At 45.5% G+C, this 24,863-nt stretch overlaps 1 protein-coding gene across 1 annotated transcript in view; it reads right to left on the bottom strand.

Moving 5' to 3' along the window:
• The window catches only part of UCK1 (uridine-cytidine kinase 1), a 30,333-nt gene extending 10,474 nt beyond the window's left edge, over positions 1 to 19,859 (bottom strand). Inside the window, exons 1-3 of the mRNA XM_030207797.1 lie at positions 19,695 to 19,859; positions 17,769 to 17,928; positions 1,003 to 1,099 (exon numbers count right to left, since the gene is read on the bottom strand). Coding sequence (XP_030063657.1) covers positions 1,003 to 1,099; positions 17,769 to 17,928; positions 19,695 to 19,784 — 347 coding nt within the window. The 5' untranslated portion in view covers positions 19,785 to 19,859. The remainder of the gene's footprint in view (positions 1 to 1,002; positions 1,100 to 17,768; positions 17,929 to 19,694) is intronic.
• Positions 19,860 to 24,863: the final 5,004 nt, after the last annotated feature.

Below are 24,863 nucleotides of genomic sequence, written 5' to 3'. Positions count from 1 at the left end.
AGCTAAATACAATTTTCTTTGATCAAAATGTCAGGTGCTCCATGGAGTCTATTCACAGCTGCTTTATTCTTTAACTGGTAACACCTCCGAATCTGATTTTCTCAGAGAGAGACACTTGTAAAGTCAAAAATTATAAACTCTCCATGTAAAAAAAATACCAGGACCTTCTAACCGCAATAGCTATGAGCAAGAAACAGCTGAAGTAGTTATAAATACTTAAAATAAAACCTCTCAGTGAGGCACCGAGCCCCCCCCCCCCCCCAGCCTTTGTGTAGCTCAGGAAATTACCAGCATCAATAAGGCACATTTTGCATATTACCAGTGACAGTTCCACATAGCCTTGATGTTTTATGTTGTAGATGATCTTTACTACTCAAATTAAAAAAAAAAAAAAAAAGTCTAACCTATAATCATTTAAAACTGAATGTCCAAACATTAAGAAATGACTTAATCCCACATCATCTTGAAGCAGAATATATTCAGTAGACTCTCTTAACTGTAGCCTGACAAGGCATTATCCTGTCTACCTGCTTAATACTGTTCTTTCAAAAGCACTGTGCTCAAGCCTTTTGCCTTGACCACACTGCTTCTGAATGAACTGTATGAAGTGGGTACCCCTCACCCCAATATTTGTGTTTCTATATTATTTGCTAGTTGGCAGACAGGGGCAGGCTGAGGGTAAAGGTATAAGATGCCTGACACCCGGCCCCAAACATAAGAGCTCAAATTACATCTGTAATAACATAATCAACTGTGGCAATGATTTTAAAACTGATGTAAAAACACTTATAGATGTGAGTGATACTTGGAAGAAGTTAAGGCTTTTTTTTTTTATATATCATTCTTTGAGAATTATGAATGAGTGTAGTGCAGTGCAGAGTTTGCATACAAACTGCATAAGTCATGACTTCAGAAATAAAGGTATATAAAAAGATGGGCAAGGATGTATATTTCTTTTATATCAAGTGTCATAACTTTGCTCCATTCAGTGCCATGCCATACCTGGAATGAGTGATGAAGTCATATGTTGGAACAGCCACTGTCTGCCCTTCTAGGATATTCCTTAGAGTTTCTTTCATCAAATCATTGTCAAATGCATCTATGGTAAGTAAAAGTCCAGTCACCACCACTTACTCAATAACTGCCACAGTCCATCTTTGAAAGCCTCACATATTGCAAGTATGTATATACCAAACTTCCACCTTCACAACTGCCAGCTCCTCTCTCCCATTAACCAATATATAATACCAGAATAGGTGTAAACAGGCACTACACATCATAAATTACCCTGGCCTGACTTCAACTCATCATCACTCAGGTCTATGACCTAAGAAAGAACTCAGTGCTCAGGTGAGGATTATAATTGCCCTCACTATACACTTAACTGGAGTTTCTGGCAAGTATCGCTCCTATTTTGAACTTTTCAGGGATTCTATTCAGTGCTTCCCAAAGCATTTCTCCAGACCAGATGAGCAGGTTCTTCACTCCTACCAGCAGATGCAGAAGGAGAAACACTAGCCTCAAAGAGCACCTACGAGATCCCTGTCAGCTAGTATTTCTCAGTCTCCAGCAGATACTAGATACCTGTGCAGCTTGGCTCTGCGGGGATATACAGAAAACAGCTAGAGAATGTGAGGGTGATTTCCCTATCTTCATAGTTGTAGACTTTTTTTTTTTTTTTGTAACACTCTGGAAGACTCTTTAAAAAAAAAAAAAAGGCCCTAGCTCAAGCAGCAGAAATGCTTGGGGGGGGGGGGGGGGGTGGTGGTCTCACAGCTGGGATAACCTGCCGTTTCCCCCTGTTGCAGTCCCAGTGGAGAAGTAGTGTAGTACCTCTGCTTTCCCTCCCTACTTCTGGAGGGCAAACCTAGAAAGCCTTAGGGGGGGGGGGGGGAGAAAACAAAAAGAAGAAAAATAAATAAGAAGTGCTGAGTGAGTTTCTGTTTATTTGCATTTTGCTCACACCTTTTTTAGTAGTAGCTCAAGGTGAGTTACATTCAGGTACACTGTCCCAGGGGGGCTCACAATCTTCTTAAAGGAAAGTTTCCACAGCTCCTTCCTTTTTGTTTTGCTGCCCCACTGCTGTCATGGAATATTAGCAAAGGGGAGGGGTGCCCTAATAGCTTTGTGAATGACATCTATAGCGCAGCTAGGCAAACCATGCCAGTGCTAGACTTGCAGCCGCAGTAAGGTATAGCGGTCACTAGTAGCATGTACATATTTAGCAATGGACCACGGGCAGAGGAGGCTGCAGCACAGAACTTGCAGATGGTGGCAGGCTAACATCTTCAGTGATCACCACAATGTTTGCAGCATTGCAAACTGCTACTCCAGAAATGGAACCTTAAATAGTTATCAGATGATGAATGACACCCACTGTACACAAAAGCCCCAAAATACTTTCAAAAGCTTAAAAAAAAAAAATCTAGTGCCAGAAGACTCCATTCTCAGAGACTTTAAACTTGGGAGCACAGGATAAATAACAGAAAAGGGTTAAACATCTCCCAGGATCCTCAAGTAGCAGGAATACAGACCTGATACTAATAGGCCAATGCTCAGAACCAAATGTGGGTGCTCGAGGTGATTAATGCTGAACTAGCACCTGTACTAGTGAGCACAGAATGCTCAAAGGCTCTAGGGCAGGAGATTAGCACAAATGGCATGCTAATGTAGTCAAATAGATGTTAATGAGGTCATTTCCTATTCCCTCCTAATGCTCAGAGCACAGCACACACAAAAAAAAAATAGCGTCAGCTTGGGGCAGGTGTTAGTGTTAGAATCATGAGAAATCCTCTCTTCATTCTTTAAAATCTGCTGATTTTTATATAATTTGGAAACAGAAAGAAGCCTGTGCAAGCCCCTAAGCACTGGTAGTGAGAAACGAATGCGTGCAAGTCAGAGCAAACCCAAAAGTGAAAGCACATATTGGTGCCTGTTTCCTGCGTGTAAATTCAAGTGTTCCAAGTTAAAAACATTTTTGAAATGCTTATTTCCATATCATCAAGCTGATCAATCCATAGACTGGTGGGTTGTGTCCATCTACCAGCAGGTGGAGATAGAGAGCAAACTTTTGCCTCCCTATATGTGGTCATGTGCTGCCGGAAACTCCTCAGTATGTTCTCTATCTCAGCAGGTGGTGGTCACACACAGCAGCAGCTCTGGCTAGGCCTCCAAGCCTAATCCTTAGGTTTTGTTGAGGCCTGGGGTTGAGGGCTCTTTTGAGCAAGTGCAAACCTGGTGGTGCCAGGTCCCTCCTTTTCTCCCCCCTCCCGCTGGCTCCGTTTAAAAAAAAAAAAAAAAAAAAAAAATTTTAAACGTCCTTAAAGGCGTTTATTTCGACGTTTATTTAAACGTTCATTGCAGCTACTCACTGGGACACCAGTTCGTTACAGCTCGGAGCGGCAAGCAGGTAATTTTTACCTTTTTATAGCGGGCAGGGGGTTCCCCGATTCTTCTCCTCGTGGCATATGGCGTCGGAGGGCGAGGGCGCAAAGGGTCGCTCCCCGGATCGCTTGAGCGCTTCTAGAGGGGATGCGGGGGTCTTACAGCCTGATTCGCCCTTGTTGGGTGACAGTTTCGTGACCGATGAATGTCCCGGTCCTTCCTCCGGCGTGGCGGTTTTTCCCGCCATAAACGCCCATCCCCCGCTCCTCGCCTCCGCCATCTTGGCCGGCCACACGGCTCGGACGGCTTCTTCGGGGCCGCCCTTGAGGTTGGAGACATTAATGCCATGAACGCCCTTAATTTGGGCGAGGGCACAAAGCGGCTAAAGTAAGCGCCGCTCTTCCCGCGCGGCTCCTTCGCGGAGTGTCACGCCGGATGCCATTTTGGATGCGCAGCATGTTTCTCCCCCGCTCTTGCGAGCGCCGGTTGAGGGTGCGTCTAGGGCTGTTGCCCAGGCTGCGGAAGTGCACAGTCTGGGGGGTTTCTCCCCCGAGTTTGTTTTGCTGCTGCATCAGGCTTTCCTCATGCACAACGCTGCCCCTGCTCCCTCTTCTGATAAAGAGGTTGAGGTTCCCAGAGGTAAACGCCCTCGGGTTGATTTCCAGGCCTTGGAGGACTGTGTCTCCTCCGATGTAGATGAGGGCAGCGTGTCTGAGGTCTCCCAACGGTCCTTTGCGGATTCCTTGGAGGAGACGGATCCCCGCTCGGATGGAGCGGATGACACCTCTGCAGCGCGTGTAGCCCAGAGGATTTGCCCAACCTGTTAGTGCAGGCCATGGGCATTTTGAAGATTTCCTCTCCGGAGGACGTCTCTCCCTCAGCCCCTGTTGGCTCTGCCATTATGCTGGGGACGAAGCGCCCGCCTAGAACCTTCCACGTGCATGATGCCATGCACACCTTAATTTCGGAAGCGAGCCTCAAGGTGGCTAGGGCTATGTCCCGCCTCTATCCTTTACCTGAAAGTGAACGTGAGGCCTATCTGTGGCCTACTGTGGATTCTTTAATCACTGCGGTGACTAAGAAAACGGCTTTGCCGGTGGAAGGTGGCACGGCCCTAAAGGACGCCCAAGACAGAAGATTGGAGGCGGCCTTAAGGTCGTCCTTTGAGGCAACTGCTTTAAGTTTGCAGGCCTCGGTTTGCGGTTCCTATGTGGCCAGGGCGTGCCTGACTATGGTGCAGCGGGCTTCCCCCTCGGATCATTCCTTGAGGGTTGATTGGCCGGCCCTGGAATCGGGCCTAGCCTATTTGGCAGACTTGCTGTATGATGTCTTGAGAGCCTCAGCTAAAGGCATGGCTCAGACAGTCTCTGCGCGGCGGTGGCTTTGGCTGAAACATTGGTCTGCTGACCACGCCTCTAAATCCCGCCTGGCTAGATTGCCTTTTAAAGGCAAGCTGCTCTTTGGGGTCGAGCTGGACAAAATCGTGACCGATCTCGGCACGTCTAAGGGCAGAAGTTACCAGAGGTCAGGGCTCGGGCTAGTACTCGTCCCGGTACCTCCAGAGGACGGTTTCAGGAAGCCCGTCGGTACCGCCCGGGCAGGTCGGGCTCCTCTGCCCCCTCTTCCTTCAAGAGGTTTTTCTCCCCCAAGCAGCATTCATTTCGCAGAGACCGCCGTCCCGGAGGTGCTCCCTCCGGTCCTCCCCCAGGGTCTCGTACCCAGTGACGGGGCCTTGGTCCACGCCCCAGTGCAGATTGGAGGACGGCTGTCCTCGTTTCTGGGTGAGCGGACCACAGTAACTTCACAAGCTTGGGTGCTGGAAGTCATCAGAGACGGCTACAAGCTAGAGTTCTGCCGACCCTTAAGAGACGGGTTTGTACTCTCTCCCTGCAAGTCTCCGGTCAAAGCTGTGGCAGTGCAGCAGACCTTGGACAACCTGATCCGCCTGGGTGCGGTCGTTCCGGTGCCAAAAAATCAGATTGGCAAGGGACGTTACTCCATTTACTTTGTGGTACCAAAGAAAGGAGATTCTGTCCGGCCTATCCTCGACCTCAAAGGGGTCAATCGGGCCTTGAAAGTGGAGACTCTCCGCTCTGTTATAGCGGCAGTGAAGGCAGGAGAGTTCTTGGCTTCCTTGGGCATCTAGGAAGCGTACCTGCATATTCCCATCTGGCCTCCTCTCCAACGCTTTCTGCGTTTTACAGTCCTGAGACGACACTTCCAGTTCAGAGCCCTCCCTTTCGGGTTGGCTACTGCTCCGCGGACCTTTTCCAAAGTAATGGGGGTCATAGCGGCCTTCCTGCTAAAGGAAGAAGTACAAGTCCATCCTTATCTGGACGACTGGTTGATCCGAGCCCCCTCTTATGCAGAGTGCGGCAAGCTATGGACCGGGTAGTTGCTCTTTTGAGCTCCCTAGGATGGATCATCAACTGGAAGAAGAGCCAGCTGCGCCCGACTCAGTCCCTGGAGTATCTGGGAGTTCGATTCGACACCCAAGTGGGCAGAGTGTTCCTGCCAGACAATCGGATTGTCAAGCTTCAGGCTCAGGTGGACTAGTTCCTAGTAGCCTCTCCTATTCGGGCTTCGGACTACGTGCAGCTGTTGGGCTCTATGACGGCCACGATGGAAGTAGTGCCCTGAGCCAGGGCTCATATGAGACCACTACAGCTATCTCTGCTGTTGCGCTGGACTCCGATGTCGGAGGATTATGCTGTGCGCCTTCCCTTGGACCCAGCAGTGCGCAAGGCGCTGAGCTGGTGGACGCAGACAGTCAAGTTGTCTGCAGGAATGCCTCTGGTGACCCCGGAGTGGATTGTCGTCACGACAGACGCCTCTTTGATGGGCTGGGGAGCCCAATGCTTGGGGAGGACAGCGCAGGGGCTCTGGTCTCCTGCAGAGGCAAGTGGTCTATCAACCTCCTGGAACTCAGAGCCATTCGGTTGGTGTTTTTGGAGTTCATCCCGGTACTTGTGTTGAAGCCTGTACGGGTCCTGTCGGACAATGCCACGGCTGTGGCTTATATCAACCGCCAGGGAGGTACCAAGAGCGCCCCTCTAGCCAAGGAGGCTATGAGTCTATGCCAGTGGGCGGAAGCGAACCTGGAGCAGCTTTCAGCGGCCCACATTGCCGGAGTCATGAATGTCAAGGCGGACTTTCTCAGTCGCCATACCTTGGAGCCCGGAGAGTGGCAACTATCTGCTCAGGCGTTCTTGGACATCACGAAGCGCTGGGGCCAGCCGAGCCTAGATCTGTTGGCGTCATCGGCCAATTGCCAAGTGCCGCGCTTTTTCAGCAGAGGACGGGACCCTCGATCCCTGGGAGTAGATGCTCTTCTCCAACAGTGGCCGACACAAGAGCTTCTCTATGTGTTCCCGCCCTGGCCCATGTTGGGCAGGGTGCTAGACCGGGTGGCAAAGCATCCCGGCAGGGTAATCCTGGTGGGTCCGGATTGGCCCAGACGTCCCTGGTATGCGGACTTGATCAGGCTCTCAGTCGACGATCCTCTGCGGCTCTCAGTGGAGCAGGGCCTGTTACATCAGGGTCCCGTGGTGATGGAGGATCCCTCCCCCTTTGGTCTTACGGCCTGGCTATTGAGCGGCAGCGTCTGAGGAAGAAGGGCTTCTCAGACAAGGTCATTGCCACTATGCTAAGAGCGAGGAAGCGCTCTACTTCTACTGCTTACGCCAGGGTTTGGCGTATCTTTGCAGCGTGGTGTGAAGCAGGCTCACTTTCTCCCTTCACTGCTCCAATTTCTTCAGTGTTGGCGTTCCTGCAAGAAGGTCTGGAGAAAGGCCTGTCGCTCAGTTCCCTTAAAGTCCAGGTAGCGGCTCTGGCTTGCTTCAGGGGCCGCCTGAAGGGTGCTTCCCTGGCTTCGCAGCCAGATGTGGTGCGCTTTCTCAAGGGAGTTAATCACCTGCGCCCTCCTCTGCACTCAGTGGTGCCTGCGTGGAATCTCAACCTGGTGTTAAGAGCCTTGCAGAAGCCGCCTTTTGAACCCTTGTCGAGGGCATCTCTGAAAGACCTGACGTTGAAAGCAGTCTTTTTGGTGGCTATCACTTCAGCCAGAAGAGTTTCCGAGCTCCAGGCGCTCTCATGTCGAGAGCCTTTTCTGCAGTTCACTGAGCAGGAGTGACTATTCGCACAGTGCCTTCCTTCCTGCCCAAGATTGTTTCTCGCTTCCATGTGAATCAGCAGCTCTGTCTCCCTTCCTTTCGGAGGGAGGACTACCCAGAGGAGTACTCTGCTCTTAAATATCTGGATGTGAGACGAGTCATCATCAGATACTTGGAAGTGACCAATGATTTCCGGAAATCGGATCATCTGTTTGTCCTGTTTACAGGTCCTCGTAAGGGTCTGCAGGCTGCTAAGCCTACAGTGGCAAGATGGGTCAAGGAAGCCATTGCAGCGGCTTATGTGGCCGCAGGGAAGGTGCCGCCTATCCAGCTGAAGGCTCACTCCACGAGAGCTCAGGCGACCTCGATGGCAGAGGCCGGGTCCGTCTCCTTGGAAGAGATATGCAAGGCGGCAACTTGGGCTTCGGCTCATACATTCTCCAAGCATTACCGTTTGACTGTGGCTGCACGGGCGGAGGCCCGGTTTGGAGCTTCAGTGTTGAGGTCAGGGATTTCAATGTCCCGCCCTGGGTGAGTACTGCTTCGGTACATCCCACCAGTCTATGGATTGATCAGCTTGATGATATGGAAGGTAAAATTATGTATAATCATACCTGATAATTTTCTTTCCATTAATCATAGCTGATCAATCCATAGCCCCTCCCAGATATCTGTACTGTTTTTATTCTGGTTGCATTTCAGGTTCAAGTTTAGTCTTCAGTTTCTTCAGAAAGACTTCGTGTTCAAGTTTTTTCACTTGGATTCTTCAAGAGTTGAGACGAGTTTGTGTTACAGTGAGCTGCTGCATTCCTCTCCCCTCCGTTTTACGGGGCTGGATTGAGACATAAATTCTGCCGGCACTCCCTCCCGCTTCGTGCGGCTGTAGGGCAGCTTTGTACCCTTCCCGCTTCGGCGGTGTTAGGGTCAGTCAGCTCCTCCCGCGGTTGCGGTTGCAGGATAAGCCAGATCCCCCCGCATCAGCGGGTGTGGTGTCCCTCCCCCGCTCCGCGGGGATGAGCTGGACGGATTCCCCTCCCCCACTTGTGTGGGGATGAGCTGGGTTAATTCCCCTCCCCCGTTTCGGCGGTGGTGAGCTGGGCAGAGTGTCCCTTCGTGGGTGTAATTCTCTAAGTGCTGAGTCCTGCGGATGGAGCTTTGATATCGACATACTGAGGAGTTTCCGGCAGCACATGACCACATATAGGGAGGCAAAAGTTTGCTCTCTATCTCCACCTGCTGGTAGATGGACACAACCCACCAGTCTATGGATTGATCAGCTATGATTAATGGAAAGAAAATTATCAGGTATGATTATACATAATTTTACCATTTAAAGGTGCAGAAAACAAACGTCCATGTATGCTTCACCTTCAGGTTTGCCAGGCGAATAGGAGCTGAGCTTACCGCAAAACTCTTCTGTGCATGCACAAAGCACATTCCTCCCTTTCTTTCGCTTTTACAGCACACACATAATTTGAATACCATTTCCTTTGAGCATTGGCAAGCTAGGTTTCTGTGCTGTGGGCTTACGGCGGGAGTTCTGAGCACCGGCCTGTCAGTTTGCTTACTTTATTTTTTGTCTATTACATTGTAAGCTCTTTGAGCAGGGACTGTCTTTCTTCTATGTTGCGTACGCCTTGTAGCGCTATAGAAATGCTAAATAGTAGTAGTGCAGTCAGAGAAGACAGTAAAGATTCTCAAATTCATGTATCATGTGGGATCAATGATCTAACCAGAAACAGCACCGCTGTAGAGCAGAGAAATTTCCAGGTAACTACAGTATTTTAAAAAGTGCCTGCCTGTTCATGGAAAGCAAGGAAAAATTACACCCTACAGCCAACTTCACTACATGGTTCAAAACACATGAAAAAAAAAAAAAAAAGCAACTTATATATATATATAAAGGTAGTTGGGGCAATATAGGGAACAAAAAGCTTTTGTTAAACAAAATCCTAAATCATTGTGGCAGGAAGAGATCCTTTCATACAATACATAGCTAGGAGTTTAAACTAGAGGATGGGGCTAGCAGATGGAAAGAATTGAGTGCCTGATGTCACCCTTAGCAAAACCAAGATGAGGATCAGAGAAAAAAAAAATCAAGAACAAAAGAGGAGACCAGTTATGCAACTATTTAGAATTTAAGCATACAAAAGTAACTGGAAAGGTACAAGCAGAAATCCTTACAATCTAAGTGAATAAAGTTCCAGATATGCAAGCTTATTTAGGTATTGATGCTGTTAAGGATATATGTGTTTCAATGAGACCCTAAGAAAGGTATATAGCCAAACAGAGCTATAATCTGTTTAGCTGCCTCAAAAAAAAAATGTTAATGTGAGTGAAATGCACCTTAGACAGAGAAAATAAATAGGAATCTGGTGCACTCACCTCTTTGTACTAAATGTCAGAGGGCTGACAATACTTTTTATCACTCTTTTTGGAAATGCTTGCAAATTCAGCTATTTTGGAGAAGAGTTGCTGAGTATATGGCCTCTATCCTGGATAGTAGGATCGAGGGGACAACCTTGGACTTCAGAACAGCCTCCTGCATTTAGGCAGTGGAGAAATCAATTACAGCGGTTGCTTAACTGGGAGGTGAGGGACGCTCTCACGGCTCCTACAAACGTAAGACTTACTTTTTGAACCTCTGGAACTCATATTTGCAATCTCTGACTCCACTAGGAAGGAGTCTTATGCTGAACATTTTATGAACAATACCCAGTTGCATATGGTTTTTATTCAACTGTTCCATGCTATATGTTTTCTGGTTTGCTCGTTGGGAAGGGGGAGGGTACCAGAGGTGTAGCCAGACCTCGGCGAGAGGGGAGGCACATTTTAGCAGGCTTCCCCCAGCCGTCAACTCCCCCCCCTGCCACTTTCAGACCCTCCCCCCACCACCGCTGACCCTCCACTGCCACCAGATACTTCAGCCTTAGTCTTCTTCAGCGCCGGTCTCCATCGCGTTCGCTGATCTGTGCTGTGAGTCCTGACTGACGTCCTGCATGCACGTCCTGCAAGGGGTGCAGGACGTCAGTTAGGACTCACAGCCCAGATCAGCGAATGTGCCGGAGACCGGTGCTGAAGAAGACTAAGGTCGGCAGGGGTGGGGGCCCATGCCCCCACCTAGCTATGCCCCTGGGGGTACTACTAGCTCACAGAGTCATAAGAACCCTGGCCTTCTGGTTACATTTGTATAGCTTGTTCATTACATGTCGGGTAGGGAAGAGGGAGCTGGGAGGGTTTGGGTTAGGAACTGGGAACAATTGATGGTTCTGATGGATTTATGTATTCTGTGACTCAGTGCATTACTGTACAGGATATAAACTTGCTTTAACAATAAATAAGAATCTGGACAAAAAGTGAATAAAATGGCAGCTGGTGTTAATTGAAGAATCCCATCTGCAGAATCAGTATGAAGCACAGAGATCCTGGATGCATTTCAAGGGGCTCTGTCGAGACAAATGATAGAATCCACAAGGGAAGGGGGCAACACTGAACCAAGTGGAGACAGTGTGCCCTTGTAGGGAGTCCACTTGAGCACCAGTGATGATCAAACAGTGTGGTTCAATATAAAAATATGTTGACTTTAGTAAAATAGGGAAGTACCTGGAAAGAGATGCTGGCAGGGTGGGAAAGGACAGTGGAACAATTAAAAGAAGCTATAACAACAACATATTTTTATTTGCAAGTGAGAGGAGATGGGAAAATATATGATCCTCTGACAGAGTCAGAAACAAATAAAAGATGTACTTTGTGAGCGTTATATTTTTTTTTTCTTATCTCAAAATGATTAACACACAGATCAAAGGGGTAAAGTTGAAAGGGATAAGGAAAGAAATCACGTTGCTCTATTGGGTTAGACCAAGGGTCCATCTAGTCCAGTATCCTGTTTCCAACAGTGGCCAGTCCAGGTCACAAGCACCTGGCAGAGTCCCAAAAAGTAGCAAGTCCATGCTACTTATCACCAGGGTTAAGCAGTGTGCTCTATTTTTAACAAATGCAGTTTAGATGTCATGATTTTAATTGTTGAAACTTCTAAATATAGAGTCTTCAAGCTACTATCAATAATGAGTGTTTATCTCGTGCTTGAGCGTCCCTTGGTTTGGTTTGTTTTCGAAGAGTCATCCATTTCCCACTCCTTCCCACTCCATCTTTCTCTGTGCTTTTTATGGGATTTTGGTGTTTTTCCACTTTCATGGATCCTCAGGTCTACCTTAACAGTATGTGGACTTTTCCTCCAGGAATTTGTTTAAACTTTTTTTTAAACCCAGCTACATTATACAAAAAGTAGCACATATGAGTTTATCTTGTTGGGCAGACTGGATGGACCGTGCAGGTCTTTTTCTACCGTCATCTACTATGTTACTATGTATGTTACTATAATAAACGGTTTGTCTATCGGACACCAATATCAAAGGTGAGCTCTTTATTATATGAGTGCCATCTGTGCTGAGTTACTCCACAAAATTTTCCCCGTCATCATTGTGACCCCTGACGCAGGCGCGGAGCGCCGAAACACGGCTCGTGTCGGGTCTTTTTTCTAAGACTGTTTTACAAAGGTTTACAATTAAAGAACTGTATCCCTCTTTTTAAGGCCCTTGGTGCTGTTTCTTTGTTTGGACTTTTGCTTGTACCTTGTTCCCTCTTTCTGCTATACCATATTCACCCCTTCAAAGAAATGTAGTAGATTTGTGAGTCAAGATGTCTCTTGACTAAATCTATGTTGGCTTTGTCTCATTAATCCATGCTTATGTATATGCCATGGTTTGCAAGTTCGCCACCTCTTTCCCTCACCCTAACTTTCACTTCCTTTTATTCCCTCGTCTCTCATTAATTCTATCCTAACCCCCCTCTCTATCCAGTATCTGCCCTTTTTCTTTATCCCCCCCTTCCATCCAGCATGTGCCCTCTTTCTATTCCCTCTTCCAGTGTCTGCCCCCTTTCTCCCATCCAGCATCTGTCCGCTTCACTTAACCCTGTATTGCCCAGTAGGCAATGTATATATATTTATACTTGGTCATTTTACTAATGTTATGCTATTAACAAAATTGTAAGTTTTATGTTAAACTGTACCTGCTGTACACAGCCTTGGGTGAATCTTTTCATAAAGGCAGTTAATAAATACCAATAAATAAAAATAGAATGTAAATAAGGCTATCATTTCCTAACCTGTTTTGCATAAGAAAATAGTTTCAACAACCAATGAGATACTGGATAAACATGCAAAAAAGGAGCACCATCTCTCAGTGTGCTACACATGGAAGCAAATTCTGGATTTTATTAAACTATTGTGTATGTACAAGAAGAACCAATTAAGAAGCCAAGTTTTTACATATCAAATTTTTGGCTTTGTGAGGTTTTTAAAGCCAGAGGGAGAACAATTGTCCACTCATTCATTCCTCAAAACACCAAGTCCCAATTAATAGCTTTCACTTCTGTAAGATTCGGAGGAGAGCGAAATGACTCCTCCCCCCCCCCCCCCCCCCAAGTTGCAGGGCTGGTTACGCCCGGAAAGAGAGCCTATTAAAAAATTTCCCAGCACACCACTGGCGCATATACCCACTTGTGGGGGAATGGTCTGGAGCAGACGTCAAGGAATTGCTGTTACCACATCCTCTGGCAATGAGTTCCCGAGCTTAACTATTCTTTGAATTAAAAAAAATATTTCCTTGTATTTGTTTTAAAAGGATTTCCATATAATTTCATTGTGTCCACTTTTTACTTTTTGAAAGAGTGAAAAATTGATTCACTTTTACCAGTTCTACTCCACCCAGGATTCTGTAGGTCTCACTCGTATCCCTTCCTCAGCTTTCTCTTTTCCAAGATGAAGAGCCCTAACCTCTTTAGCCTTTCCTCATATGGGAGGAGTTCCATCCCCTTTATCATTTTGGTTGCTCTTATTTAAACCTTTTCTAATTCCGCTGTATGAGATAAGGCAACCAGAACCGAATGCAATATTCAAGGTAAGGTTGCACCATGGAGTGATACATCCCTCTCCTAATAATTCCTACCATCCTGTTTGCTTTTTTTGGCCACCTCCACACACGATTTAATCATATTGTCTACAAGGACACTACTACTACTTATCACCTAGATCTTTTTCTTGAGTGCTGACTTCCAAGGTGAACCCTAGCATCAGGTAACTATGATTCGGATTACTCTTCCCAACATGCATCAATTTGTCCACATTAAATTTCATCTGCCATTTGGATGCCCTTTGTCCAGATTTGCATCAACGGACTGCACTTACCCTTATACAAATGGGCCAGGTAGCCACTGTTAAAACAACTGCCTTTCTACAAAAGAATATTCAGCATCATTTGGAAGCACTGTATACCTGGGGTACCAAAGAAAGTACTTTTCCAAATAAAATGCGAGGGTGGAATGTTAAGTCCTCAGTTTAAGACTCTTCTAACAGCAGCACAACTCAGAGCAGTAACTGAATAAGAACATAAGAATAGCCATACTGTACTGGGTCAGATCAATGGTCCATCTAGCCTAGTATCCTGTTTCCAACAGTGACCAATTCAGGACACAAGTACTTGGCAGAAACCCAATTAGTTGCATCATTCCATGCTACCAATCCCAGGGCAAGCAGTAGCTTCCCCCATGTCCATCTCAATAACAGACTATGGACTTTTCCTCCAGGAACTTGTCCAAACCTTTTTTAAAAACAAGATACGCTAACTACAGTTACCACATCCTCTGGCAGCAAGTTCCAGAGCTTAACTATTCTTTGAGTGAAAAAATATTTCCTCCTATTTGTTGTAAGAGTTATTTCCATGCTACTTCACACCTGCCCTCCAAACAACAGGAGAACATAGAGCAGGAAACACAGAGACGTGCCAATACATATCTATTTGCTTGAAATTCGATCAGGCTATTTTCTATGACATCTCCACCTTACTCACTGTCAGTAACGTCTTCTAATTATATTTACCTGCCTAAAATTCGATCATGCTATTTTCTATGTAACATTAACTGTTATCTCTTTAATCTACTATCTACTAATAATGACACATTGTAAGCCACATTGAGCCTGCAAAGAGGTGGGAAAATGTGGGATACAAATGCAATAAATAAATACATACATAACCTAATATGGCCTCAAGCATCATATTTAGAATAATTCCTATTACTGTAACTCCTGTGAAGGCAGAGGCAGCACGTACTGCCAAGTACATATTCCAGCAGGTAATTCAGCCCATGAGTAAGTGGACATATTTTTAGGAGGCAGGCCTTGAATAATTCATGTTGTTTAGGACAGCTTAGTGCAGGATGGAGTGCTGATTTTAACATCCTTCAGGGAAGATAACCTCTGGAAAGGCAATCATGTCAACCACCTACAATTAAGGCACCCTGTAGGCACCGTCTCTACTTCAGGTCTTCATTAAGAGAGGCCCCCTTCTGAACTGCTAAATACACCACTAATTATCAAACTCAAGCATGTCCTTGCCTGGGAGCAGGACTTGGGTATATGCTGGAATGAGGATGTGTGCCAAGAAGTGGTTGAGAATACAGCACAGATCTCTACTTCAGTTATGGATATAAAATATTATACTGATTGTATCTTGCCCCAACCAGTATTATTAACATATAGTTGACACTAGCTAGTACCTACAGGTGGAAGTTAGGGCAAAAAGGGACTTTCTGCAGGATATGATGGGAATGACTGGTAACTGATGATTAATGAGAACAGAAAAAGGATTCCATTAAGCTGCTTGTTAATGAGCTCCTTCTGGTGACCCCAATGTCTTTTTGCTATTTCACATTCCCTCCCAACTGACCATTAACATCAGACATCCAGTCACGTATTGTATTATTGAAGTGCATACTGAGGTTGCCCAACCATGGAGGAGGTTCTCCCTCCCCACACTGATTCTTTTGGGGAACCTGTCTTCCCTAAGTAGCATAACGGTTTCAACAGTGGGCAGAGAACCAGGGAAGCTCGATTCAAATCCCACTGCGGTTCCTTGTGATCTTAGGCAAGTTACTTAACCTCCCCACTGCCTCAAGTACAAGCCTCAATGGTAAACCCAGTGGAAACAGGAAAATAACTACTGTACCTGAATGTAACTTGCCCTGGGCTACAAGCAGTGGTGTGCTGGAGCCGGCTCGCACGAGCCGGTTAAATTTTTTACCGTCTTGCGAGTCGGTTGTGTACATACCTGAAGAAGGCAACCACCCTGGTTGTCCAGTGGATTCTTCGGGGCAGGCAGGAAAGATCCCCCGTCTTGCCTGCCCGCTGCCAGCCAGATCGCTCTTTAAAAATGGCCACCAAGACTTCCAGCGGCGGCCTTGCGAGACTTCTGCTGAAGTCTTGGAGGCCGCCCTTGTAAGTCTCGGCGGCCATTTTGAAGAGCGATGCAGTAGCGCCGTGGGAGAGTCAGCGCTGGCAGCAGGCAGGCAAGACGGGGGATCTTTCCTGCCTGCCCCGAAGAATCCACTGGACAACCAGGTTGCCTTTTTCAGGTATATACTGGACTCAGAGACTGACCCTGTAGCTCGCGTGGGGTGAGGCAGGAGGAGAAGAGCAGAGCCGGCTTGCCCTGCACCACAGAATCTCAGTCTTCCTGGAGAGAGTAATGCATTGTCCCCCTCCCAGGCTCTCTCCCCGGCTATAGCCAGCTCTGCAATGTGGGGGGGGGGGGGGGGCACAGAGGTGGACAGGGCGAGAGAGCCTATTGTGGGGGGGGGGGGGAGACGCACAGAGGTGGACTGGGGAGAGAGCCTGTAAACAATTTACCAGCACACCACTGGCTACAAGAGAAAGAGATGTGAGCTAAATCTAAAGCTACCAACTGGATCTAGATTCACAGGACAGGGTTGATTCAGTCCTGGGTGTATCCCACTGCATGCTGAGATACACCCAGGACTTACTTTTCTTAGGAAATGCAACGGGGAAATCAGAATCACAAGCCCCTGCATGCAACAGGATAAACCCAGAACTGGATCAACTGGATCCTACAAATCTATTCTGGATCCAGTTGGCAGCCTTAGATAAATCCAAAATCGCATCTCATACTGCTGCCATGTAACAAACTCAGGACATGTATAACATGCCAGTACCCAAAGCTGACAAAGTTACCCAGTTCCAGGAAGGACACACTTTGGCCAGTCCTGGTTTTAAACTTACATTTCAAAGCAGTCTGGTATTTGTAGTCCCTCACTCTACCCACTTAAATCAGTGCTATAGGCCCCACAATGCATCATAATTTTATTTATTTAAAAAAAAACTTTTATTCTGCTTGATCCATAGTTCTCAGCGGATTATATACTCACATACATCATTTTAAAAACAAACCAGACATATGAACAACACAATTTATCTCAAGTATCAAAATCCTAATGTAGAAGTTAAATCATCATCCATCACCCTATCTGTCAAACTCTTTTTAATTTCTTGAAATCCATAATATTCCTTATTCTAATAAACTGGACCTGCAATATATTAAAGAAAAAATCTTACTTCTATACAGAACGTATAACGTGATGAGATGGGATGTCCAGTAATTTCTGAGTTCCTATCTCAATGCTCAATTTGGCTGATATATATGGAGCCTCATTACTAATATCTCTAATACTTGTCGAGTTAAAATCTTCAACATTAAACAAGCAACTTTAAATTGGACCCTATACTCAACAGGTAGCCAGTGCAAGATTTCTAATACTGAAATAATATGCTCAAACCTAGCAATTCCAATCAAAACCCTGGCCACTGAATTCTGCGCTGTTTGTAAAGTTTTAATCTTGAGTCCTCTGAAGCCCCAGTAACAGTACATTTGCATAGCCAAAGCACAGAGTAATTAAACTCTGTACATTCTAAAATTTTTGGTGTCAATAAATTCTTCAGTCTTCTTACCAGTTGCAATTTAAAATAAACATTTCTAATAATCTTAAGTACATGTATTTTCATTATCAAACTATCTTCAAGCATCACACCTATATCTCACTTTTGAACAATAGGAATCGATTTATTACCATACTGAAACACTGTTGGACTGACTGGGATCGTAAATAATAAAATATTAGCAAGAATCTGATTCTAATTTCAGACTATTTGTAGACATCCAACAGTTAATAATAGATTCGCTTTACTAACTAATCTGGCCAATGTATCGCCAACACTTTTTTTCCCCAAAGGAATCATTGGTCAAAAAGCTCCCTCCTAGGATTGGGTAACTTGGAAGCTTTGAGTGCCACTGAAGAGATCATGTCCTATAATCCTCTGCTACCCCTCCCCATTTGCTCAGAAATAGGTGCAGACATGTGTACCTGGGTGGTCAAAGTTGTACTGTCCCTTTAACGCTTTCGCCTTCTGTTCAGCTGTCAGCACCTTGTAGAAGCGGTCCTGGCTAAGGATGACAACCTTCTGCTGACGTTGCTCAACCTCATTTTGTCCCAAGAGTTCCATGATCTTTTCACATACTGTTGACTGGAAGATAATTTCACATATGAATCAGAAAAAGCAAGTGCATGTCATTGCCCAACAGCTACTTGCAGCCAGAGCATAAAGGAAAAAGAAACGTAAAGCTGGAAAAACTCAGCAATCCTGTACTGAGGCCCAGATGCACAAAGGTCCCTGTAAAGAATCACTCTGTATTACCACCTTGGTAAAAATTACTGATTTGGAAATACTGAGTGATTCCCAAAGCAAATCGCATGCAAATGAGCTGCTCGCTGCTTTTGTGAACAGCTCATCTGCATGCAATGGGGGGGGGGGGGGGGAAGCCAGTCTGTCAGCTGAGCATGCTCAGAACAGCCAATCGCTAAGCGTGGCTGCTCTGCGTGTGCTCAGAGCGGTGCTTGTATATGGCTTTCATACATGCACAGAAAATGTGTGTATGAAAGCCAGTGTAGATTTTTTTTTCTCTCTCTAGTCTTCTTTGGTGTGTCTACTTCTGTTCCCATTAATCTTGCCTTCCAGTTTATGGCTAGCAGAGGTCGCCTGTTTGATCTTGTCCAGGGAACTGCGCTTTTGATTACAACGAGGCCACACTTGCACAACTGGACTACAATCAGTGTGTCCTACAAACACCGATTTCTTTTTGCAGCGGCACAGTTAAATTTTGCTGCCCTCCGTTCTCAAGAGAATTGATGAAAGGCGAGCACCTGCAACCCTCACCTTTTAACATGCACACACAGCTAGGAAATGGAACTTCCTCCTTCGGTTTTCCTTCTGCTAGGGAGGGAGAGAGCTGCCTGTGCTGAGAGGAAGAAATGAATACGTCGCTGCTGCAAGGGTTGCCAGCACTGGGAGGCATACTGGCAGAATTTTACACGGTAAAGGTAGGGGCTGCTTCTGTGCATCGCTTTACATGCACATTTGCATAGTAACTACCTCATTATAATAGCTTTGCATACAATTTTCATTAGCTCCTTCCGTGACAGGAAAAGAGCTTACAGAACTCTTTTGTGAATGTCTTGCTGAGCTCCGTTCTCGCTAAACCGGCTAGAACCAGTGTAAAACCCTGGTAACTGGCTCATTAGGTTTTGTGCATCTACTCTTGACCGTCAGGACTCAGGTGTTACTAATAGCAAGTACCTTTTTTTTTTTTAACTATCATAATTCGGTAAGTTCTGAGGATGGTCTCAGAAACATGCAGCATAGGACATGCAACCACCGAGAGGTATTAAGAGACAAACCACATCACACGGTGTAAGGCATAAGAGAAAACTGGATCTAGAGCAGAACTCATCTGTAGGACTATGCAAAATTAGGAAGCAATTTTGGGCTCCTGACAGGAATTAAGGCTGCCACCTCTGGTGTTTTGAGCATGAGTAAATATTTGTGCCCCTTGCTCTTGCAGCCACCCTTGGAGTCCAGATCACTAAGCACAGCGCCAAACAGAGTAAATAGGGGGGTTTAGAGGTTAAGAGCTGCAGGATGCAAGCCAGAGCTCAAATCCCACTGGTGCTCCTTGTGGTATTTGGCGAGTCAGTTCCCTTTCCACTGCCCCAGGTACCAGCTTAGACTGTAAGTCCTCTAGGACAGGTACTTAAAACTATACCCGACTACAAATTACTATGAGTGTGTGTTTGGAAGGCGATTATACTGAAATCCAGCATCCACTCCCCAACAACAAACACACACCCCCACCACAGCTCTGGTGCAGCCTACATGATGCAGCAAAAGCTCGTGCTGATCCGGTCCACCCGAGCTCCGAAGGGTGCGCAGCTTGAGTCCCAGCCCCTCCTCACCTTGCCGCTGGCTGTGCCCCCGCTCACTCCGATCAGGAAGGGCCGCTGGTGGGGTCGCTCGGGCTCGACGCGGCTCCCGACAGAGGCCATGGCAGGTCCCGGGGCTATAACGTCCCGGCCTTCTCTGCGCAGCGCAAGGAATACGACTCCCACTAGCCCCCGTGCCACCGCGCCCCATGGCACCCTGGGATAAGTAGTTTTACTTAGCTGAGTGCTCGAAGACATGCGTATTGCGCATATCAATGTTGTGGGAGAACGGGAGCTGTTTCGTCTGGTCCTGGAATCAGTTGTTAACAAGCAACAACAATTATTTATTTATATTTAACTGATGAAAGGCAGAAGAATGCCTACATACATATAACTTACGGTCCAGCCACCTCTTCCATACATATCTTTCCCTCCTCCACCCAGATCACAGCATGCGCAGTTGGCTACACAACCCCTTCTCCCTACTGACACCTGCACTCCAGTGCCTCAACTCTGTACCGTATGCGTTAGTTTTCCACATTCCAGCACTGGTTCGAAGAATTGCAATTGGGTTGTATCAAGCCTAGTAGGGCCACCCCACTGCATGCAGGAACCTATGATTTTTAGTTGTGCTACAAAGTCACTGCATGCAATAGGACTAAACCCAGGGATTCAGTTACCCATGTCCACCAAATGTGAAACCAGTTAACATGATCTCCTCTAACCAAAATACATTGCGCCTTATATTAAGAGGGAAGGAGGGAAGTTTACTTTACACTCGTTTGAATATCTCAGACACTAAACTTTTTAATTGAGACAGTCATGCTTTTATATTGTTTACACAATAGCTGTTTTTATTTTATATATATATATATATATATATATATATATATATATACTGTTTATATATGTCCCTAATCGTTTTACTTACATTTTTAAAAGTCAATAAGAGATTACACAGAAGGAATCAGCAATAAGGCTGGCGTGGGATAACAGAAAGGATCTAGACTGCTGCAGAAACATTTTTAAGCGTTCTCTGGCCTTATGTCAATGCCAGTTTCTGTTCAGATTCCACTTTGGAAAGTTAGATACCCAACTTGAGATGCCAAGGGTGGCCTATGCCGGAGGTTTTTCTCACAGGCCCCTGCCATGTCTAACACTAGTTTTGGCAAATGTACATTCCAACAATCCACATATTTTAATGAATAGATAGAAAACTTTCTTTTTCCTAAAAAAAAGTTAAGTTAGATGTTGGGCTATGACCTCTATCTGACACTTCCCCCTAGGAGTCTAGCAGTGGCCTCAGCTTTACTCTGTTACACACACCACACACAGAAGCCAGGTTGAGGGCGTGGAGAGAGCGGACTGCCAATGGCGCACAAAGGCTCTGCAGGCTTTTTATGATGTGGGGCAGCAATGAGAATCCTATGCTAATCTATTTAAATTAGCTGTTTAGCATTCAAATGTGCATTCCAAACAATGCACAGCTGTTTTCCAAGCAATGTCCCTACCTTTTATGTGGACATTTTTAGGTCAGGAGCTATCATAGAGCAGTCTGCTGTGTATTTCTCTGATGAGGGAAGCAGAGGGTTGATGTTCTGTGGATGGCCAAAGAGCAGGAAGCATCAGTGCGGATGGGTTGGGCCCCTCCCCAGCAGGCAGGGTTTGCTAGAAGGTCAGCGCTGTCAGGACACTTTCATTCTTCCCTTAGGTATCAAGAGACTGCACATTTTACATAAGTATCAGCTGGAAGAAGTAAACAGTGTTTAGCTTGAGCGTTCCTCTTCCGGGCCTGTATGGCAGAAAACAAGGAGGGGGGGGGGGCAGACCTACTGACCAGTATGACATGGCTGCATTACTGGCAGTTTAATAAAAGACAAGCAAAAGCTCCCAACCTTCCTCTACCCACGGCTTTCATACACACTGTTTGTATGCGTGTATGAAAGCCATAGCACATGCTGCTCTGAGCATGCGCAGAGCACACATACTTAGCGATTGGCTCAGTTGACCGATTGGCATCCCCCTACCAAACTGCTGACTGTTTATGCAAACAGCTCATTTGCATCCTTTTTTTTTTTTTTTTGGTGCATCGCTCACTATTTTTACCAAGGTGGAAATAGCGATCGGTGCTGTCATCTTCAAAATGGTGGCGCCCTGCCTGCAAGGTGCATTCTGGGATGCACCAGGTAGGGCCAGGATTTGTAATGAGTGAGGTGATCACATTTGCAAATGACAACATTATTCAGAGTTTTTAGAACAACTGAGGATTGTGAGACAAGGAGACTGGGCATCTAAATGCCAGATGACATGTAATGTGGACAAGCGGCAGGTGATGCACATAGGGAAAAATAATCCAACCTACATGTATACATACAATGTTGGGTTCTGATTTAGAAGTAACTACCCAAGAAAAAGATTTTGGAGTCATTGTAGATAATACATTACATTTTCAGACCAGTGCAGCATGCCTACTAAAAACATTATATAGAATGTTAAGGATTACTTGAAAAGGGACAGAGAATAAAACAGATGATACCACCTCTGGATAGGTAAATAGTGTGTCTGCACCTTGAGCACTGTGTAAAGTACTGGTCACCCCATCTCGAACAGGATGTGGAAAAGGTTCAGAGAAAGATGGTTAAAGGGGATGGAACATCTCCCTTATGAAGAGAAGCTAAACAGGTTAGGACTCTTCAGCTTGCAGAAAAGACCAAGAGGAAATATTTATTTATTTATTTAGACCATTTATATCCCACATATTCCCAACATAGCAGGCTCTATGTGGCTAACAATGTTTATAAAGAATTAACATCAAAGGCAAGGGCGGAACAGAGAAGAAGGAACATCTTGGGGGGGAAAACAGGGGAAACAAATGAGGGGTGGTAGGAAGTTAATTAACAGCGGAATAAGTTCTATCACATAGATAAGTCTTGAGGAGTTTCTTGAACAGGGTGTGACAGAAGTTTATAACAACATGAGTAGGGAGGAACAGTTACATAGGAAAGGGTTGTTTAACCTTTCAAGCATAAAAAAAAATAATAACAGGGATAGGTGGTGTCTTATAAACGAAACTAGTGGTTCCCAACCTTGGTCCTAGAGGCACCCCAGACAGTCAGGTTTTCAGGATATCCACAATGAATATTCATGAGAGAGATTTGCATGCATTGTCTCCACACTGCATGCAAATCTCATGAATATTCATTTTGAATATCTTGAAAATCTGACTAGGGACGGGTGCCTCTAGGAACAGGTTTGGGAACCACTGAACTAATCAGTTTATTGAGGCAGCTGATGAAGTGGTCTCTTGTCCTCAAAAACACTCCTGCCTCAATAAAGTGATTAATCTATAAGAGGCCACCTGTCTCTGTAATTTTTCTTATGCCACACTAACAGCTATCCCTTCAAACACTTTTATCTTCATTAAACTAGTGATCAGAAGATTGAAAACAAATCAAATAAATGTGTTAATTAATATGTGGAATCTGTTGCTGAAGGATGTGGTCATGGTGACCAACGTAGCCAAATTCAAAAGAGGCTAGATAAGTTCCTGGAGGAAATGTCCATTAAAATGATTAGCCAGGTAGACGTGGAATAGCCATTGCTCATTCCTGGTAATTAACTGTGAGAAACAGATCTACTTTTTTTGACCCACTGGGCAATGTTCTAATTTTTGCTGGCCCTTGTGTGCGTAAGCTTTCAGCCTCGACTCAATGTGTGTGGTATATCCTATGTTCACAATAAAGATAGTCAGCAAAAATGTTGTGCATACAGTTGCTAGGCATATGTGCTCCCTTTCTGACCTATGTGCATTCACATAGCTTAGGAAGAACACTGCTGCTAGGTACCCGTGACCCAAATTAGCCACCATCAGAAACAGGATAGGATGCTGGGCTTAACCTTGGTCTGACTGGGCATGACTTTTCTTCTGTTTATATTGCAGATTGCCAGTAGGATCTCAATCCACTGGCAGAAAAGCAAGAGAGTGGAATGAGAAAGGGAGAGACACAGTGGGAGGGGAGGGGTGGAAAGGAAGGGAGAGTGCAAGGGAGGATGAGGAAGTGAGAACAATTAGGCAGTTAGGGGAGAGTGCATGGAGGGAAGGGCACGATGTTTATATGCCAAGTGACAAATATCCCCCATACTCACAGATATCCCACCTTCCCATATACCCCCCCCCCCCAACACCTCCCATACAACCCACAGATAGCTCCTGTCACTCTGCTGAGAAAAAAACATTCCCTTCTCTTCCCTTCCAATACGACCCCCGAGTTTGCAAAGGAGAATGTGGAAATGCACCATCATGTCTCACTGTAACTGTGGACTTTTCAACTTGTTAGCTTTGTCTCTGCCCCTAGTGAATGTGGAGGTGAGGTTGGAGACTTAGGAATGATTCTATTTGAATTTACTGTACGCACTTAAACAGTACAATACAAATCTAATTTCACAGTACAGTTGTGTTGTAAACCTGAGTTCATTTCTAGATGTGGGGAGAATGTAAAAATATGAAATGAAATTAGTTCTCTCAAATGTGTATTGTTAATGCTAATTTCAACACTTGCTTTGTATTTAAGGCTTCTGAATGCAGATTTTAATCAATAAACACTGATAAAATACCCCAATGCAAAAAAAAAAAGGCATTTATTGGATAAATATAGGCAAAACACCACTTCCCTTAATCCTCTCTCACCTTTCCCCAGCTGACCTTGTATTCTTCACTTGGTTTTTGTGTCTTTTCTGTGCTAACAACTCTCCTAAATGATACAAACGTACATATTTGATACCACTGGAAAAGGTACCAAGCAATAGTACCCGTCACTCAAAAACACCAATTGTTGGTATCCTCAAGGAACCCCAAATTTGCTGGAAAATAAACACCTAAATTTACACTTTATAAATATCTTACAATAGAAGCCTTAGGTCTCCTATTACAAAGCCACGGTACCGATTCTCAGTGCAGCTAATGCAACAAAGACTATTCAATTCCTATGGGCTTCATCACATTTGCTGCACGGCAATCAGTACCATGGCTTTGTAAAAGGAGCCCTTAATACAGTAAAGATAGCCACCTCTTTCTGCATGCACTTCATAACTTTTCCTATTCACCTTACTGCTCTCTCTCTTTTTTTTTTTTTTTACGGGCTCTCTATGTACCTTTAGATTTAAAATGTGAGGACTCTTGCATAAAGTAGCAGTACATTATCT

The sequence above is a fragment of the Microcaecilia unicolor genome, chromosome 6 (genome assembly GCF_901765095.1).
Source record: "Microcaecilia unicolor chromosome 6, aMicUni1.1, whole genome shotgun sequence".
Classification (NCBI taxonomy): domain Eukaryota; kingdom Metazoa; phylum Chordata; class Amphibia; order Gymnophiona; family Siphonopidae; genus Microcaecilia; species Microcaecilia unicolor.
This window is presented reverse-complemented; position numbering and strand designations above follow the sequence as displayed.